The sequence below is a fragment of the Ixodes scapularis genome, unplaced genomic scaffold (assembly GCF_016920785.2).
Source record: "Ixodes scapularis isolate PalLabHiFi unplaced genomic scaffold, ASM1692078v2 PGA_scaffold3__209_contigs__length_174095766, whole genome shotgun sequence".
Lineage (NCBI taxonomy): Eukaryota > Metazoa > Arthropoda > Arachnida > Ixodida > Ixodidae > Ixodes > Ixodes scapularis.
In genome coordinates, this window is record NW_024609868.1 from 80,763,131 (window position 1) to 80,782,936 (window position 19,806).

At 47.3% G+C, this 19,806-nt stretch overlaps 1 protein-coding gene across 1 annotated transcript in view; it reads left to right on the plus strand.

Annotated features, from left to right (window-relative positions):
- The window catches only part of LOC8025335 (tyrosine-protein kinase Abl), a 31,128-nt gene extending 12,986 nt beyond the window's left edge, over positions 1-18,142 (plus strand). Inside the window, exons 5-11 of the mRNA XM_002408687.5 lie at positions 196-422; positions 3,365-3,500; positions 4,313-4,465; positions 5,317-5,406; positions 7,563-7,685; positions 9,424-9,890; positions 15,640-18,142. Coding sequence (XP_002408731.4) covers positions 196-422; positions 3,365-3,500; positions 4,313-4,465; positions 5,317-5,406; positions 7,563-7,685; positions 9,424-9,890; positions 15,640-17,583 — 3,140 coding nt within the window. The 3' untranslated portion in view covers positions 17,584-18,142. The remainder of the gene's footprint in view (positions 1-195; positions 423-3,364; positions 3,501-4,312; positions 4,466-5,316; positions 5,407-7,562; positions 7,686-9,423; positions 9,891-15,639) is intronic.
- The last annotated feature ends 1,664 nt before the right edge of the window (positions 18,143-19,806 follow it).

Below are 19,806 nucleotides of genomic sequence, written 5' to 3' on the forward strand. Positions count from 1 at the left end.
TTTTTCATCTCTTTGTCCGGTCATTTGGGCGCTGTTGTTCCTTATGTTTACGGGAACATTGCATAAAGCAATATACTATAAGCGGATATTTGAAATGGCTATTAGTAAACTGGGACTGTTTCTGCAATGTTAGAAACGAGTGAATTGGGTCCGTTTTTTGGGACGCGCTGATGCTCATTTCCACGCCCGGGGCAGGGGTGTGCACGCGGGAACCCCCGTTCTACATCATCACGGAGTTCATGGCGCACGGGAACCTGCTGGAGTACCTGCGCAACTGCAGCCGGGAGGACATCACGGCCGTGGTGCTCATGCACATGGCCACCCAGATTGCCTCAGCCATGTCGCACCTGGAGGCGCGCAACTTCATCCACAGGGACCTGGCCGCCCGCAACTGCCTCGTCGGGGACAGCCACCTCGTCAAGGTGCGTGCAACTCCTCTCTTGGTCATTTATGCGCCCAGCCTCGGGGACTTCACGTTGGTGCGCGTGTGGCCTTAACGACGTCATCGTGTAATGTGACGTCATGACGTCTCCCCTCATGTAAAGCGCTCTTTTACAGCGAAGCTGTTAAGGGCTAGTTTCCCCAGGATTATGTCCCCCGCAAAGAAATGAAGACACAAAACTCTGTACAGCTACCGCCATCTATGAGCAGCGACGGCAACCGGTTTACCGGCCTCGCTCATAGATGGCGGCAACCTTTCCAGTCTGGTTTTCACCAGAGTGGAAAGGCTGAATTTCTCTAGTTGCGTCCTAGAAGTGGTCCTTAAGGTAGCCCTTGAGGTCGTCCTTGATGTTGTCCGAGAGGTTGTCCTCTAGGTTGTTCTAGAAGTCATCCTTGAGGTCGTTCTAGACGTCCCTGAGGTCGTCCTAGACGTCGTCCTTGAGGTCATCCTAAACGTCGTTCCTGAGGTCATCCTAAACGTCGTTCCTGAGGTCGTCCTAGAAGTCGTCCTTGAGGTCATCCTTGAGGTCATCCTAGATGTCATCCTAAACGTCGTCCTCTAAGCGTTGTCCTTGAGGTCGTCCCACCAAGTACAGCTTCGCTGGTCTTCCTTCTTCACCAGAGTGGAAAGGCTGAAAACTTATTTGGAGTACCTTTGAGAAAATAAGACTAAACTGAATGTGACACCGACGTCTGTGGGAGTATCTGCTATGTGGCGCCCTTCACGACGCCAGTGCCACAGCGAAAGAGAACGGTGGTGGGCCAGCGGGCAAGCAGTCGCTGGCGGGGAGTCAAACAAAGAAGACATAAGATCCGTCCTTCTGATGCACTGTGCTTCTTCTGGGAGTCGTGGACATGGACAAGCACCGAGATGGACAGACGCGGCTAGTGGAGTCCACACATCTTGGTTTCCCATCACGTCGGGCGACACAATCATGTGGCGTTGTGGTTCGTGTCACTCGAATGTGCCCTCTTTTAGCCCTCCCAGTGCCGTTTTTGCCTGGTTTGCCTACCCATGTGTGTGCCATGCCCACTCCAAAAGCTTTGAGTTTATATCTTTCCACTGTATCAGTTTGGGTTTATACGGTAGAACAAATCCAAAGAAAACAGTTTTCACTTTTTTTTTCTTCTTTTTGGGCTGAATTTTTAATATTCTTTATTAGGCAGCATGTTGTGTTTCACATAATTTAAATTAATGCACATGCAGCAACTGTCTCTTTAAAAGTTAAAGTCTTGTGATCATACTTTTCATGTTATATCTAGAAAGTAAAAATATGTCAGGCTGGAGGTTATGCCCAGAATGCTTAAAAGCAGCATGTTGTAAAACATTTTGTTCTCTTATACTGTTTAGATTAGTTTTATGGCACATTTGAAAGACCACCGATAAAATAGAGCTCTAGTCATTTTTTTATGGTCGCTGTACCATCCATGGGCACGTGCTGCATTTGTTTTCATAAGTTGAACCTACTGCAAAAGCTCAAATGTATAATGCTCACCCAATATAAATATTTTCATATCTTATTTGGAGCTGTACTGCAGTCAGTCTAGCCTAGGAACGCTGAAGAAAAAAAAAAGTGATACACTTAACTCCAAAGCTACTAGCACAATGTACAGTGTACAAAGCAGTTTTTTGCAATATTATTTTTCAGCAGAGGTGTTTTCATTGTTTCATGTTAGGGTCTTTGCTGTACCGTATTTACACGAATGTAGGTCGACCCTTTTTTCAATTTTTGAAAATCTGAAGTGGGGGGTCGACTTATAATCGAACCAAAGCATTCCACCGCCGGCAAAAATGAAACAACCGCGATATCATGAACACCTCGACTTGTTACGAGTTCAGCCGGCTGTACCTCTAGCATTGCACTATTCTGTGCGCTCAGTTTACAAATTAATCATTTTTTTATTTGTGCAAACAAGTATTATTGATAGCAATTCGCAAATTAACCTGACTCCTGAGGGGTGGCTGCACTTCTTGTAAGAGCCACTCCGGAGGCCGCTGGAACAGGGCTCACTCACCCCGCGGCTTCTCTTTGCAGTTTTTCGCACGATTCACAGTCGCACGTCGTTTGATCGAGTGACGAGATCATATTGGAGCGCTAACTATGTTTTTTTGTATTGACACGTGTGATCCGGGCAGTTTAGGTTTTCGGTGCTTGTTTATGGCCATTCTTCACTCAGAAGCAACCAACAACTCCACTGTTGTACGCTAGTTCGACTCGTCGGAGCGGGTGATGCTTCAGTGGAGTCTGCAGTGGCGCGGGATCTTAAACTCTGACGGCAAACGAGGAGGCTTCCGCAGGCAAAAGTCTGGATAGGTGGGCGTGCCATCCGGAGTTGGAGGTCAGGCTTGCAACGTATGTCGCAAAAGTGTGCAACTGGTCCCTACCCGTGACGTCCAACGTGATCACCGAGCAAGCGCAGAAGATGCGGTTGATCCTGTCATTTGCGAAGTGCGAGATTTTGTTGAACGACGCCGACGACGTGCTTCGAGAACATAGCAGCGATGACGACAGACTGACATCACCAGTGCGGACGAGTCGTAATCTAGTCGCGGACGGAATGAGAGCGACAGTGAGCAGCTTCATTTGTCCCTCTTTCAGCGTGAACTTCCTAGTTTCGATAACACCTGGCCAATGCACCTTGCGCGTGCATGCGGAGCCAAAACACGCCAGAAGGCATCGACCTCGTGTTGGAGGCTTGGCTTTCGAAACAGATACTTTGCCGTTCTCACGTGTTCGCAGTTAAATGCGCGTCTAAAGATTTTTTTTTTTTTTTTTTTATTGCTGATGTGCAATGTGGGGCGGTCGACTTACAATCGTCTAAATACGGTATTTTTCAAAGCCCCTTGAATCTTGCAAGCTCTAGCTAGTGCTGGGTCTTTTTTTGTGCCTGAGCTTGTTTTTGGTCTGCTTCTTGTCCCCAGGTGGCTGACTTTGGACTGGCCCGGCTGATGAGGGATGATACGTACACGGCCCACGCGGGTGCCAAGTTCCCGATCAAATGGACGGCTCCGGAGGGCCTCGCCTACAACAAGTTCTCCACCAAGTCCGACGTTTGGGGTGACTGCTCAGCCTTTTCCTCCTTCTTCCTAGGGCTTTTGTGCGCATTTCAAGGTCTTGTCCCCTAGGTGGTTAACAGAGTTGCATCACAATGGCAAACTTATCTTTTTATCAGCTCTTTTTATCAGTCGGGGCCACCACTGCACATCTAGAGTTTTCGATTGGCTCAGGTGCTCGGACTGCCCCACCTCCTAGGATTGCCATCGAGAAGTTGTCCCCCTTTCTACCTTTTTGTTGTACTTCTGTGGTAAGGTGCTGAACACGTTGAGGAACTTTGTGTAGCTCCATTACACTTATAATAGGCCTATATTTTGTTTCACCGTACGATGGACTGCGGCAAACACTGTAAGCCATCCCTGCCAATCCAGTGCTGTGAATGTATCGTGAGACTGACTGCACATTTTCTGTGTCGCTGCACCCTTCCAGAAGGTTACACGACACTCGCAAGGCATTTGATTGGTTAAAAGTGGAGGACATCCAACCGAGCCCTAACTAGTCTTGCCCCAGCCAGGCAGTTCTCTGTAAAACCCTCACATTCAAGACATTAGATTGGCTTCAATGGCTTGTAGCATCCGCTGCGGTCCTTCGGGAGGTCAAACGAAGTATAGGCTGTGGTAATTTTTTTTACATCCCTGGTCACTGAATAGTAAGCCAGTACTCATGCTGGTTCACCTTTTATTTTTTCTCATGAATAAACTTTTTTTTTTTTTTGTCTTTTGCTTGGGTGCTTGTGGGGCAGGAGGATCAGAGCAACTCTATGAGCAACTCTATTTTTTTTATGCCTGAAACTCTGCTGCGTTTTTGGGCTGCAGCATTTGGCATCCTGCTGTGGGAGATAGCCACTTACGGGATGTCCCCTTACCCGGGGGTGGACTTGACCGACGTCTACCACATGCTCGAGTCCGGCTACAGGATGGAGTGTCCGCCCGGCTGCCCAGCGAGGGTCTACGAACTGATGCGCCAATGTGAGCTCCCTTCCTTTCACGTCGCCCGTGTATTGTGCAACAAAACATTACCTTGAACAAGAAAGTGTCCCCCATTTCGGTTAGGTTCAGCTGCGCCAATCTTTTCATCTTGCTTTTTTGTGGTTCTACAGCTTCTGCCGTTTTTGGCTTGGACTAGAGGCACTGTGTATATTCCAAAAGAGTCCAGAGTAGTGCAAGATGGTAATGCCCTCTCTCAGCAGCTGGCAGCAGATGGTTGCAAATAAAGTTCAAAACGCCCCAGTCTACTGTGCGAAGTATGCCGAGGCCTCCCAAAGACGGCGCAAAATTGCCAGCACAACTGCATAAACCAACGATGTGTGCTTTATTGCAGTCTTGCATTGTCAGTTGCACGTGCTGCCACGTCAGAAGTTGCTCCTGCATATTTCTTTAGAGTGTTCTTGCCTTAGAAACTCACGAAAAAATAGTTTTTAAAAGCACAAGGTCCACTTTCTATTTTGAATCAACCATCCTTTTGACATGAACAAATCTTAATTTTAACATGGAAGAAAGCAAAGATGCCGTAGGCAAGCGTGCTGGCAGATAGGCTGGTCTATTACAACCTGTCCACCATCTGAAGCATAGAGCCTTTCTGGAGGCATGCGTGTGCGGGAGATTCAATCACGTGTCCAATGTCGACAACTTTTGTACTCGCCTTGTTGTCGGAGGACAACATTACTCTGTTCTCTTCGGGAGTATGTACAGTGATGATAGCTTAGACTAGTGCTGTATGTAGCAGTTTAGAATGTTCTTAGTTCCTATACAAAGAAGGAGCAGGTGCAAAAGGAGCAAATAAAACATCCCTGTCCATTCTCTTCTTTCTATTTATGCAGGCTGGCAGTGGGATACAGCTGATCGTCCAACATTCCAAGAGATCCACAATACCCTGGAAAACATGTTTCAGAACTCCAGCATCACAGAAGGTACCTATGATGTTGTGTACAGTTAATTCCAGACTACTTTTATACACCCCCATAGTGATACCACATAACCACAAAGTAATTACAGTGAAGCCCGTTTAGAACGAATCCACGTACAGCGAATTATTGTCGATATCGAACTCACGCAAAGTTTAGATAAAAGCGCGTGTAAAAGTAATATTTATAACGAACAACATATTGGCTATATTGAACTTTTTCCCCCCGGGAAGGTCTCCAAAAACGCGCAAACAGTCGTCTTCTAGCCTGTCCCTTCCCCCAAAAAGCGAAGTAGGAAAGAAAGAAAATTCCAAAAGCTCAAGTTGCGAACATAATTGAGCGAAGAGAGGCAATTCAGAAGGGAAAAAGCTAAAAAAAAAAAAACACTCTGCACACACGCACAGAAAAAAGGAAAACCTTTAATCGCAATATGGTTGCCCACGAAGAGGAGCAATTAAAAAAAAAAGATAAGCTAAAAAAAAAAAAAACCTCTGGACGCATGCAAAAAAAAAAAAATCTTTCCAGCGCGGAGTTAACAGGCGGAAGCGAAGAGATGAGGAAGAAAGAAAAGCTCTCGGCCTTGTAACGAACACATCGTGAAAGTCTGTTGTAAATGTTTTTTCCTATATCGAATTACTTGCTATATCGAACTGATCGTAGCGTCTCCTGCTGTTCGTTATAAACGGGTTTGACTGTACGTTAAAATGGCAACACCGCATGTTGAAATGCAGATTTTCGCAGGAAAAAATTTAATTGTATGCTGATTATAGAGCTTACTGATTATTATCAGCATACAATAAGGAAAACATCATTTTGTCTATATTCAAGTTTTTAATACTTTATGGGACTTTTGTTGCTTTTTGCAGGAAGGAATGCACTCATTGACACAGATGCACATGCATGAACATAGTACTATTTGCATTTGGAAACATTGTTACATAGCACATGGCTAAATTGGACCCATTCCACATATGCACATAATGAAAAAAAGTTATACATACATAAAGTGTAAGTCCCTGGCCGTATAATCCAATTCGCAACCCACTGCTACTTAATTTATGTGTAGTTTAACATAGAAAATGATTAAAGTACAGACCTCAAAAGCTCCAAACAATCATGACACATTCATATTTTTAACAAATGATTGCATACTAAAATAATTTAATATGAATATGTGTTGGAGTCGGAACAAATGGAGAAGTTTGTGTGAGAATGCACATTGGGTTGTTTGCATGATTTTTGCAGCCTCTTTTGCAGTGACTGAATTGAATTATTGAGGTTAGTAATAGTTATATGTACAGTTGAATTTCAGCACTTGTACTGAAGCTTCTAGTTTAAACGGCATTGTTGCAAATAACTCCCCTTGTACTACTGAGAGAAAAAGCTCTTCATGGAGCTCCTTTCGGTTGAAGGGAGAGAGGTGTTAAAGACCAAAAGGGTGAAAGACAGCTCCCATCTTATTCAGGCTCATAGAGTAATTTGAACTGTAAATTCTTTCCAAGGTCAGCATATAAAACTTGAACTTCTGCAAAACAGAAGATCCTCTTAGCTTCCTCCTCTTGGTAGGTTGCAAAGGAAGGAAGAAAACAGTGTCAGACTCTCGAGCGATGGTTGGTGGTGGGAGAAGACTAGGCAAACAAAGTGCACATCGACAGTTGGTAAAAGCTTCTCTACATGCACGACACATGTTTTTACCGAGGCATTGGAGACATTGAATGAATAAAACTATGTTTATTGTGAAATAATACAATGGCAGTCTCGCTAATGAGCATTGAGTCAAGGGGTTTGGCTGCATGTTAATATTGGTGTACTATGTACGTAGCTGCTAATAAAGTAGTTGGGTTATCTACATATCTATTGTCTGCAACACATGTTGCGGACAACATGACGCGAAGCCAGTCAATACGGTTCTAACTGCACAAAGCATCTTGTCCTCTTTGGACAGCTGCAATCCCTCGTTGTAAGTGCATGCTTCGTCTGCTTTCTGCAGTGTGGTGGAGGTGTGCCCGCGCGGGTCGCTCTTTCAAGTATTCCGATAGAGTGTCGTGAGCCGCACTACTGAGGTCCGAGAGCTTGTCGGGGCGATCGTATTTCGGGGTGAGGAGAGCCGCAGCCGAGAGGCGACCGACGCCTCCCGGCGTCTCACACCGTTCTTTGCGCAGAGGTGGAGCGGCAGCTGGAAAAGCAGTCGCCCGCCCTGGCGTACAAGAAGCACCCCGGAAACTCGCCCACCATGGGAGGAGCCATGGTCGACGACGACCAGGAGAACAGAACGCCCGACACGAGTGAGTAGAAAGGGGTTTGTTTGTCCGTAGCGTCGGTTCCACTCGTGGCCGCACATTAGCTCGGAGTTGCAGTTTCGTGCATACCTTGACAGATAGAATGCTGACCTCGTAGTAAAGGTCAGTTCACACATGCACCACGGCACCATCTCGGCACTATTGCCTCCTCAATGGCTTCCAGGCAAAGCACCGGCGGCTCCAAGGCAAAGCACCGGCCTAAGGATCCTTGGGTGGCGGGTTTGAATCTTGGCCAAGGTGACAGTAATCTGACACAGGCTTAATGGGGGGAAGGCGCTGTGTAACTGAGATTTTAAATTGCACCCACAAAAAATTCCCAGGTGATCGAAATTAATCCCCATTCCTTTGCTAGAGTATGTCAGATGCCCTTTGTTGGCTTGGCATTTTAGGCTATATTATTGATGCAGCGCTAAGTTACATGAAAGTCAGTGCTGCTCCTAGTGTTGCTTTAGAGCTGCAATGTATGTGGGAACTGGCCTTTACAGTCGCGTTTAAGGAGGGACTCTACCCAGAAAAGTCAACTTTTGTACCGCTCGCTTGATTTCAATCAAATTTGCAGTGGAAGTTTATATGAGTGACAAGACCATCCCTGCCTATTTCATTGTCCTATGTCAATTCTGAAACTTGTTACAAATGTTATAATATGGAAACCAGTGTGTTCGCTTAGGAGAACTCGTTTTAAATAGTAAAATAAAAATTTGTGATTTTTATGTGTAATATAGTCGTACGAATATCATAGCACATACCCAGCTAGTTATTTTGCGTTTTTCATAAATGTAACTTCATAAGAAAATTAATTTTTTTTGTCAGAACTTTTTTACAAATGTTTTTTAGCATGAAAGAATGTTAAAGTGGAAAAACTAACCAGCTAGGCATGTTCCTCACAAAATTTTGTCCCAGAAAACCACCTAAGAATAATTTTCTATTGTGTAATAGGAATTTTCCCAAAGTGAAATTTATGCCGAAGAGTGGAATGGAGAAAAATGCATTCAAAGTGCTCCAACCTCTACATTTTCTTTAGCATCGGTGGACCGAAAATAATTTATAAAAAAAATAACTATGCAGTGTAAACTAATGAAACTCTCTGGGAATACTCTCTAGATGTTGGTGGATGTAAATATGGCATTTTTTCAAAATCTACTTTTTTTGCAGAAATTGTTTTTTCTGGGTACTGTCCCCCCTTATCCTGGAACTGTTGTGGTGAGTGTGCATGGCTGGGGAGACTCGTAGTTTGTTATGTGTTTAGAAGACACATATGGATCATTGAGTTACGTAGGTAATTGTCTGATTCAAAGAAAGCTACTTTGGGATATCTTTAGAGGTGGGGTTCGAGAGTGTAATGAGAGCTACTGAAATGTCACGCATACCACATTTTCTGGGCTGTTGTACGCAGACTACACACATCTGAAAGTTTAAATTTTATGCGGTGCAGACTGTACAGGTGCGGACCATACAAGGATTTGTTATTTCGGGACCCTTCGCTATGAAGCGACGGTTTTTGTGAACGACACTGTATATTAGTGGTGACTTACGTGTAATTTTTTAGGTATGGACTACCGAAGGAAAAGCTTGTTTCAACACAAAACTTTGCACCGCAGAATATACAGTACTATTTTCTTAGGCCGTACGACGTACGAAAAGAGGGGTGCAATTGGGAACGGTGCATGCCTGTGTTTTCTTCCGAGACAACAAACCGAATGGCACATGCTTGGTGGGCGCGCAGGTGCGGGTCAGCCAGTGGCGGCGTTGAAGCCGGGCCCGCTGCTGTCCAAGTCCGGGGGGGTGGTGCAGCTGCGTCGGCCCAGCCCGCGCAGCAAGCAGGCACCCGTGCCCCCGAAGCGCACCAGCTCCTTCCGCGACAGCACCTACCAGGACCGCAACCCCGACGACGAAGACGCCGACGACGAGGAGTTCGCCAACAACAACAACAACAACGGAGGCCTGGAGCGGGTGTTTGAGTCGGTGGGCGGGGACGGAGACCCCAAGCAGTCGACGCCGGACACGGAGGACTCGGAGCTGCACTCGACGGCCAGCGTGCCGGAGGTGTCCCGGGAGCAGCTGCTGCAGCGGGAACAGAGGGAACAGAGGCCCCAAAAGCTCAAGAAGGCCCGCACCTACCCGCCCAACGTGCAGCTGCAGAGGGTGGGACGGGACTCCTCGACCGCCCTGGCCACCCGGCAGGCCAAGAAGGTACCTACTGCCAATCTTTCGCGTGTTTTCCCGCCCGGGCTCGGGTTGCGGTAGAGGGGGGAGGTCGAGACGAATTGCAGCAAACGACGTGCAAGATGCCTAGACACGACTATGGTCTGGCTGGTTTTCTGCTGTCCACTGTTGCTGAAGCCTGCTGAAGTCGAAAGAACGGAAAGCATTGTGGGAGGAGCCTCTCCTGCTCTTCCTAACCTGAACCAGACTACGACCCAGCTTAAACTTGCATTCTTTGTCCTGTTTGGCAGCATACCGTACGTCTAGGACGGACGCTTCATGTTGGTCTGCTAAAGGGCTGTGCTGAAGGGTGGACAAGCGAGTCTGATAGTTTAGTTAGAGCGGAGCAAATTCATCCAACCGCTTTCAGCCTCTGTAGAATGGTGTTCTAAGTGTCCAAGGTTTTGAGGCATTAGTTCTTGGAAGTGACCTGTAACAAGGGTCACACGACATGCACTGTATGATCTCGTTCCCTTCCAGCAATACTGCCTGGGGCACACTTGTCTTCAAGGACAGCCTTTAACTAGGGGTGTGCGGACACTCGATTAGTATACGAATTCGAATCGAATAGCTAGTTCCCGAATAATTCGATTCGCGAATCAAATCCCTAGTATTCGGTCACTCAAATATTCAATATATTCGGCCATAGACGCGCGGTTGGCGCAGAGCTGACAAACGAGCCGTTTTTTCTACCGATGTTAGCACCGTGATGTTGGACAGAACATGCGAGAAACACCTCTTGGTCCTACCATTCTACAAAAATTTAACGCACAGGTTAGAAAAAAGAAAAGTAACGAACGCCACAAACTTTATAGCACGCAGATTTACTCATAATCGTGACGGCACTCTAACCTTGAATCACAACCAAAACATCCCGTTTATGCCGCTTCCAGAGAAGAATTATTGGTAGGCCGGAATCCCGCGCATGCCTAATCTTTTTCACGAGTAAAGCCCCTCTTTTCAAATTGAAGCGCCGATGTAGAACACATTCCCACACTCACAGAAATCGGCGACTGCAAGATCACAAAAAGAAAACCACGTTAAGGCCCGTTCACACACTTCCAAACAAGTACGCCTGAGAGAGATGAGACCTGTTGAAGCCTTTTAAAATTTCTTAGGACAAGAGAACACGCTGGCGCCATCTGTGCGGTGACCCTGGAACTGCATTTCACAAGAGCGAACATTTTGCGGAATTTCCGAGATTAAATATGCATAATACCTATGAGAAAGGCTCGTTTATAACGTTGACAAAAGTTTTTCGAGCCAAGAAAGAAAGGATAATACGCGAGAGAAATAGAAAATATGCCAAACCGCCTAGTTTACACTGCTACCCAATAGATGGCGCCAGTGTGTTCTCTCGTAAGAGATATTAAGAGGTTCCAAGGCACAAGGTTCTAAGAGGTCGCAAGAGTGTGAACAGGCGTTTAACCACGCCGATGGAACCAGCAGAGTTGTCGTCGTCGTTCTTTTGGAACTGCAAGCCGCAAATTCTGATTCGGAACGAAACAGATTGGAAAAATAGTGTGCCTAGATTTGGGAGGGTTTCCAACCGATCGATAGCTGCGCTTGCATTATGAAGTGCGAGAAGGGAACGAAAAAATGAAAGCATCGGTCGGGCAGGCTTTGGGGCAGGCGTCGTTGCTCTTCCGTTTCCTCGCCTTCTTGCCACACGACAACACAACACACGCGCACTTACGATTAATTTGCGCAAGAGCCGTCTCCGTGATTTCAGTTATGCTTGCTCCCTCTTTTAAAACTAGGCTCTCTAAAACAGAATAGATGGACGGAGAAATGGATGCATAGCGGCTGTTGGACGGTGACTTGCGCCACCTAACGAAGTTTTTTTTTTTTTTTTTACTTTAGATTATATTGTTTAAGCCTGTTTACTCAGATTTAACAGCTACGTGTTTATTTAAGCTACCCGTTTATTTATATAAAATAAAATCCCGGGTGCCCTTTTTCTTCCTTAGTATGGAGACCAAATATCGCAAAATGCCCCCTTTCTGAGATATACAAATAAAAAAAGAAAGAACATGTTGCAACGTTGGGTCATGCTTTTGACGAGAAAAAAAAAGGCACGTGTGGCTGTAACTGAGTTTTTTTGTGACGCTTAGGGAAGATAGATAATATTTGCCCCATAAAATTGGATCTTGGAAAATTGGAAACAGCAGCTGTTTTTATTTGTTTTTACCAGAATTTTTATACATTTGAGCTTTTGTTCCGTACGAGATGCATATTCTGCACCAGGCGCATACTCTGCACATATAATCATCTCATTTACAGCGCACATTGAAAAATTCCTACAAATAAAATGACTATTCAATATTCGGCTTTTTTTTTCTTAATTCAATTCGGTATTCAATTCAATTAACTGCTATTTGGTATGTGCACACCCCACCTTTAACGAAACCGAGAATATGTATGGATGCCATGGCCATTAAAGGGGCACTAAAATGGATATTGAGATTGTCTTTTATGGTGCGAACTCACTGTGCACCCCAAGTGTCTTAGAAAACCAAAATTAATATTCTGTGCAAACTTTTTCCGGATTATTTTCTGAGATACCTCGAAAAAGGCGCTCCGAGGTCCAGCGAACTTGGAGCACACATTAGTTGGGTACAAATGCTATCATCATCATTGCACAGAAGTACAAGTTTGGTTTCGTCTGCAAATTGAAAAATTTATATTGTAACATAAATATGAAGCAAAAACTTTTTTCTTTTTTTGACAAACATTTATTGTGAGACATGCCTGCCATAACCTGGTAGAAAAAAAAGAAAAAAAAACTTTTTTTTTAGGTTTAGTGTTTTTTTAGAAGTGCCCTGACGAGGTTTCTAAGATTGCCTGAATCTGGCGCTAACTCACTCCGCTTACTCTAAGCATACTAAAAATCTCTAAATCATGATGATACGCGACTGATTTCCCTACTAAAAAGCAATCGAAGATTGCAACACACCGAGGTCATCTCCGGCCATGGGGGGAGCATGTTCCGAAACCAGGACCACTGTCGGCCAATAGCTAGCGAAGCATCTTCGCAGCTCGAATCGCGGAGTGATATCTCGAATGCGCGTGGGATTGTTGTCCATACAGCCCAGACTGCGGTTTAACCTAGCGAGCGTGCATCAAGAGCCGACGACCCAATGCATACCTTCCGCAAAAGACAAAAAAAGAGAAAAGAAACATAGTTTGCTGTTTTTGAAGACTATTATTGCAATGTTACGTTACTTCTCCGCGAAAAATTAACATTTTTGACCACCATAGAATACCGCGCAGCCGGCCATTCCACATTAAGTGCCCATTTCCAAATTTGTAAGATCTGAGAAAATAGGCACAGTACATTTACATGTAAAATTAATGACCGGACAACCGCCCATCCCCCATTTTTTTTGTGATTATCTCCAAAGTTTGAGTGGGCACTTGCCCGGTATTTTATGGTACTCTATTTGCTTTTATCTTCTACAAAAGCATACATATTTTGTTATAACAGCGTTTGTAATCTCAATGAAATGTCACGTTTTCATTGGACACCAATGCTCCTCCCATCGCTGGAGCCTGGTGTGTTCGATCTTCGATTGCTTTTTTTAATGGGAAAATCGGCCGTGCATCGTTATGACTTATGTATTTTTAGTATGCTTAGAGCACGCAGAGTGAGTTATCGCCATATTTAGACGGTTTCAGAAACCTCCTCAGGGCACCTCTAAGGTTTGAAGTAACCCGACTGGGGCACATGGCAAAATTGGGAGGCACCAAGGGGCCGGTTGGCGAGGTGTGTATTTGAAAGGGACCATGAGCCAATTTTACAAAACATCCCTACATAACGGTAACTTTCCACATTTATAAATTATGGAATGGGAGTTCATTCTTGCTTACCTGTACGAGTCTAAAAAAATATTACAAATGACCACCCAGAGTGTGGTGCGATTGACAGCGGTAGCTGCTGCATTATGTAAAGGCATGTTGAAGGAGATGTGCCTTTAGCCAGTGTGTTTGCAATGGGTTCTTTGCTTACAGTGTAATTGATGTAGGAGATGCGTGCTTTGGTGGGACGATTGTGCGAGATGTTGTATGTGTTAGAGAAGGACACAGAGACATGTTTCTTTTTTTTTTTTTGCTGAAACACTTTCATAACGGGGGTGCCCGTATGTACGCAAATTTTTTGCGTGCCAGCGAAGCACGACCGTGTGGGTATATCGCAACGGTGGCTTTGAGTGGGTGAGGAAGGGAGAGCATCACAGTACGGTATGCGTATGTGGCGGGAACGAGAGGAAGGGTGAAGTGACAGGGGGGGGGGGGGGGGGAGAAGTGATGGGGAGATGGAGAGCAGTGCGTCTGCTGTAGAGCGGGTTTTTGCATTCGTACAAGAGCATTTTAATGCAAAAGCATTAACTATCCCATAAAGCGGAACTGGCAGTGTCTGTAACCGCAAAAAACACGCGAAAGCATTGCCGTGGCCGGCATTGCCGGAAGGGGGGGGGGGGGGGGCTGCGTCCGCTTCGGCTCTTCTCGGCGCCGAGGAACATGGCAGCGCCTGAGGCATCTATATCGTCGGCGGCCGCAACCTCGGCAGTAGCGAAACATGGCTGTCCATGCCAGTACGCCGCAGGTTAACTAGGGGAGCGGAAGAATGACATTCATGCTTTCGCATTCACAATGCATAAAGAATGCTTAAATATGGTAAAAAAAAAAAAAAATTTTTTTTTGCTTGTTTTGTTATGGAGATTGTTTTTTGTTTTTTTTACTGTTACAAATTTAGTGTGTGCGACATCATAGGTATACTCCGTTCATCCGTAAGCAGACCAACCGGCCGCCTCCCTCTTATCACCTGATATGGCTCTCTGCGCGTGGGTATGGGCAGGAGTGCGATGACTAGAGTAACTGTATAGGCTCTGCTTGCAGAGCCTGTGTATCGCATTCCATTTCTTTGCGGTACCAACTCTGTATTGACGGAGAAGCGGTCGCGTGCGATAAGCTGGATCCAACTTTCATGCTGGAAAGCGAACTTGCAGGCACCGAGTTCCGGGCGGAACATGTTTCTCGCTTTGAGTTTGTGAAATATACATCCGCCACCAAAATCGAACAAACTGGAAGGTTCCTTGATCATTGAACATTACGTGTAGCCACTGGGTCGAAATCCCAGTGGCTACATGCCATAATCCATAATCGTAGCCATAATCATGTTGTTTTATAACATATTTCCAAAGTCTCGGAAGCAGGCGACACTGAGGACGCTCACGTCTGCAGCACTTGTGGAGTGATACGCGACCGGCACATCAGGGCACCTTGGACCAGACAACAATGTGCAGCTGAGTGGCTTGCAAAAGGACGACATTTTTGTTGGCGACTTCGTTCTACCGAGGATGTAGACAGAAACAGGAGACAAATGACGGGACGACGGCGCACGTGCAGCCTGTCGCCGCACTACATCTTCTCTGCTCCACACACCGCAGCACGCCGGCTCACAGCCACGCCATCCATACCTATTCTAGAAGAGAGGCATATGACTGGTCCAACGAGGATGTAGCTTCCACCTCAGTCTCAGCTTAGGGGTGAACGGAGTATACAATAGGAAGTTCTGCTTTTGGAAATCCATGAAACGGGATCTCTACATTTCTTTTTAAAGGAAGGCTTTACCGGTTATTTGAAACCTGCCTCGGATCTTCATCTTTGTGCATGGGCAGATTAGTCTATTAATTCTGCCAGCTAGGATGCTGCAGCTAACCTTTTCTTTCATTTGAAGGTGCAAGTGGCTGCGCTGGAAGTGCAGAACGTGAAGCGGGCCATCAACAGGTACGGGACACTTCCCAAGGGAGCCCGTATCGGTGCCTACCTGGAGTCCCTTCGTCAGCATGGACTCCACACGGGCACCTCGTACCAAGAACCGGTTGTGGAAGGGGACGGTCACGTGCACTACCAGTCCGGAAACGTTGTCCTCATCGCGTCCAGCGGAAGAGGATCGGTAGACTACGGCCACGCCAGGTGCAAGGCAGACGGAACACCCCACGCATTCCTGCAGCGTCAGAAGTCGGACCTAACCCACACGAAGATCAGTGACGCATTTGAGACCGGATCCATCCCGGAGACGAGGCGGCCGTCCTGCCCCAAGCCGGTGCCGTCACCAAGGCTTCCGAGGAATCACAGGTTCGACGGCAGGGGGGCACCGCGGGGGGAAGCTCGAGCAACGGACGCCTTTCAGGACACACTCAGCGAAGGCGAGGCTCAGTTGGGGGTTTCCCACAGGAGGGAATCCTTCGAGTCGCTTGCGCTTCAGTCGCAGGAAGCAAAAGCACCTCCAACGCCGCCGTCAGCCTTCTTACCTGCCCCGTTCGGATCTTCGGTCGTCCGGAGAACGCTCAAACGCAGGCCGAAAGACAGGCCGCCGAGCCCGCCCAAGCATCCACTCGTCAAGAGCGGATCTGTGGACGACCAGTTAAGTCGTCACTCAGGCAATTCGAACGCCGCGACGAAGGCGGCCTCGGACAGCAACCAGAGCCCGCTGATGCCCGAAGCGCCGGAAGGGGGCAGTCCCATCTCGTTCAGCGATGAAGGGTTCCCGCCGCCGCCGGAATTCAGCAACCCCGACCAGAAGACCCTCGAGTGCCGCGAGATGCAGCCGTCTCCGCCGGCCCCCGCAGAAGCGTCGGCAAGGAATTCTGCCGCACAGCTGGTTTCGGAACTGTTTGAGAACCTCAAGATGAAGGCGAGAAGAAAAGCGGTCGAGACGGGAGACGCGTGCGCCCAGACGAACGAAGAGTCCCGCCGTGCCGCAGCCAGCCCAGCCGACAGGAACGCCTCCAACGGGGCCGTCACGACCAAGCCTCCGCCCTCTCAAAAGAAGAACCCGGTCGCCGAGGAGAGTAGGAAACGGGAGCTCGAACGACTCGGATCTCCGACGCAGGAACAGTCGGGAGGCACTGCGGAGGAAGACAAGAGGCAGAGCTCCGGCAGCATCAGCAGCCTCAAGAAGCTGTGGGAGAAAGAGACCGGTGGGGGGAAAGTCAGTCCCAAGATCGGCGCCAAGCGGCCCGAATCCCTCCGCCTGTCCAAAGGCGATGGGGGCGATGGCAAGAAGACGACCCCCCCCTCGCCGCCGGCCGTGGCGCCTCCGAGAACGCCGGACGACGCCGCCGATCCGCAGCAGCCGCAGCAGCAGCAGGCTTCCAAGCCTACGGTTCCGACGAAGCCCGCCTTGAAGCCCTCTGCCAAGCTGCCCCCTAGTACGACCAACAAATTTCTCAAGTCCTCCTCTTCGTCCTCGAGCCAGTCAAAGCCCCCGGTCGTGCCTCGCAACCAGTCCGGCACGTCACCGCAGCCCAGGACAACGACAGCCGCCGACGATGGCGAGGAGGACAAGACGGCAGATAGCAAGACCTCCATCCTGGAGATTTCGAGCGCCCTGGAGAGTGGCATCGTGGCGCTGAAGGTGGCGGTCCCCGGCTCGCTGAGCAGCGTCAGCGTGATGCAGCTCTCCGACAAGGTGCAGCTGTTCTGGTCGTCGTGCGGCAGTTACGCTGAGAGCGTGCCCCCCCATGGCCGCTTCCGCTTCCGGGAACTGCTCTCGCGACTGGAGGCCCAGGGCGACCAGCTGAGGACTTGCTCGAGCAACAACAGCGCCGCCAGTGCCAAGCTGTTCACGGACCTCCACAACACTGTCAGGGACCTCGTGAACGTGGTGCAGCGATGAACTGCCGGGGTGTGTGTCTGTCTGTACATACTCGCGGAAGCTTGCGTGCGTGTGATTGCACTCCCCTCGGTTTTAACCGTTCTAGTCCCTTTGAAAGACTGCTGCAGCCGCGGTACTGCCTGTCCCGTGTTCTCAAGCTCATCACAAGGAGGGTCTGCCGCAACTTGCCCCGTCGGGTGGAGGGAGTGCTGTGGATGCCCTTGGGAGTCCACCGAGGAGAGAGATAACTGTTCTGGTCTATTATCACTGGGTAAAGATAGTAGTAACGGTAATACTAGCGGTATATTTATGTCACTTTTTAGAATTGCAATTTCTATCCTTTTGATACTTGTCAAGACCAAAGGTTATGTTTCTCCGGCGCTTTTTTTTTTTCCCCCTGTAATATAATATAGCTCGTTTGTATTATTTTAATTGATGTCAAATATGCGAAGAATGGCCTAGGTTTTGAATGTATGGTGATTGTGCAATTTTTCTATGCATCTGTAAAATTTAAGTACGGTATTGTAATATCGACAGAAGTGGTACCTCTTAAATTATTCCAAATAAATGAGTAAGGATACCCTGTCTCATACTTCCGAGTTTGTTTTTAGGATTCAAGCATTCCTCGATTTCACTTTTGGGGCAGGTTTGTATCGTGCTGGTCACTCCAACCTGGATGCACTGTCCATGCCAAGCTTAGCCAGAACCTGCAAGTCAAGCAGTGCAGTCACTAGGGTCCGCAGTGATCTCTCTCAACAACAACAACGGCTTCCCCTTTCTCGTGGCCCACTACGACCCGCCCCCTCACTGCTCACCTGTGCCCCCCTGAACGCTGCACCCAAAGAGGTCCCTCCCTCCCTCCCCCCCCCCCCCCCCCCCCCCCCCCCCTGGTGACGCCACTGCCAAGCACCGCCCTGCTACCCTGACTCCTCAGGGAAACTTGCATGACGCTACTAGAGCCAAATCAACTGTAGAGCATGTTAGTAAGCTGACACAGAAAGAAAAACTAGGGACAAGGGACGGCAAACCTATCTTTCAATAGATATGTCTGTCATGGCCCCCATTTATGCCAGTTCAGATATGAATGGATTTGCGACAGCTTGCATTTGTGTAATTGCTGCTGAGGTGTGCATCAAGCTCCGGGTTTGCGATCTTGCTGTACTGGCTAAATAGAACTTCTACATTGAGTAATTTTTCAAAGGCAGAGCATATCAAAGTCCCCCTTAGTAGACCAAACACTGAAATGCCGTTTCCAGCTAGGGGGTGGTTCTCTCACATTTTAGAGGAATATGCAGTGCAACCGACGTAAGCATCGAGGTGCAAGTTGTTGCACCTCGATGCTTGCAATCCCAACATGTTCATGTAGAGCCCTGTCTTGTCACTCCCACTGCTTCAGCGAAGGATGTTGCAAAGTGTTCTAAAACTTGTATTCCAAAACACTCCGATTTGGATTGTGAAATATTTGGAAAGATTTGTGAAGTGGAACATTCAAAAGCATTCTCAAATCGCACAAAACTGCAAAATGTACAAAGTAATGCAACATACTTCCCAAATTTGGCACTTGTAACCAGAGTTCAGTGTTTTCAAGGTTATTTTTGTTTTTTTTCTGGGTTTATATTTTTTCATGGATTCGGTGCTTTTCAATATCAACTTTTTGTGTCGGACAGGAAGTCTGGGCCTGTTGGGGATTAGGCTGTAGAAAATGGGGCACATGCACCTTCCCATAATGATGGTATATGAAGGCACTATCATTAACCATTTGCTGCAATGTACCATTGACAATGCATGTCCTTACTCTCTCCAACACTTTCATGTCTGAAAAAAAAAAAAAGTTAAATAATAATGTTTGAAAATATCACCCAAAATTTGCAACATACTTAGCAGTATGAATTATAATGACAAAGGTAAGTAATGCTTTTGGCTTCTTTGAGCATGGACTGGCAATAAATCTTCTAAAGCTACACCAATCCAGTCATCCCTTGTTGCCTTTCCAATGGTAGCAGTGTGCAGTGTAGCGGAGGAAAAACATTGTCTTATAACTTTTTTTTTTTTTTTTTTTTGTTTCAGGATTTTCACATTGTCTCGGATGTTCTAACAAAATGGCGCAGTACATGGTGAGCGGGAGGCACTCGCTTGATCGAATGACGTTTTAACGAACGCTCTCGCTTCACCGAATGACACTTTAGCTAATAGTCAGTTGCCGCGAAGCGGCATTTACGGGTAGGCCAAATGGGTTCATATTTT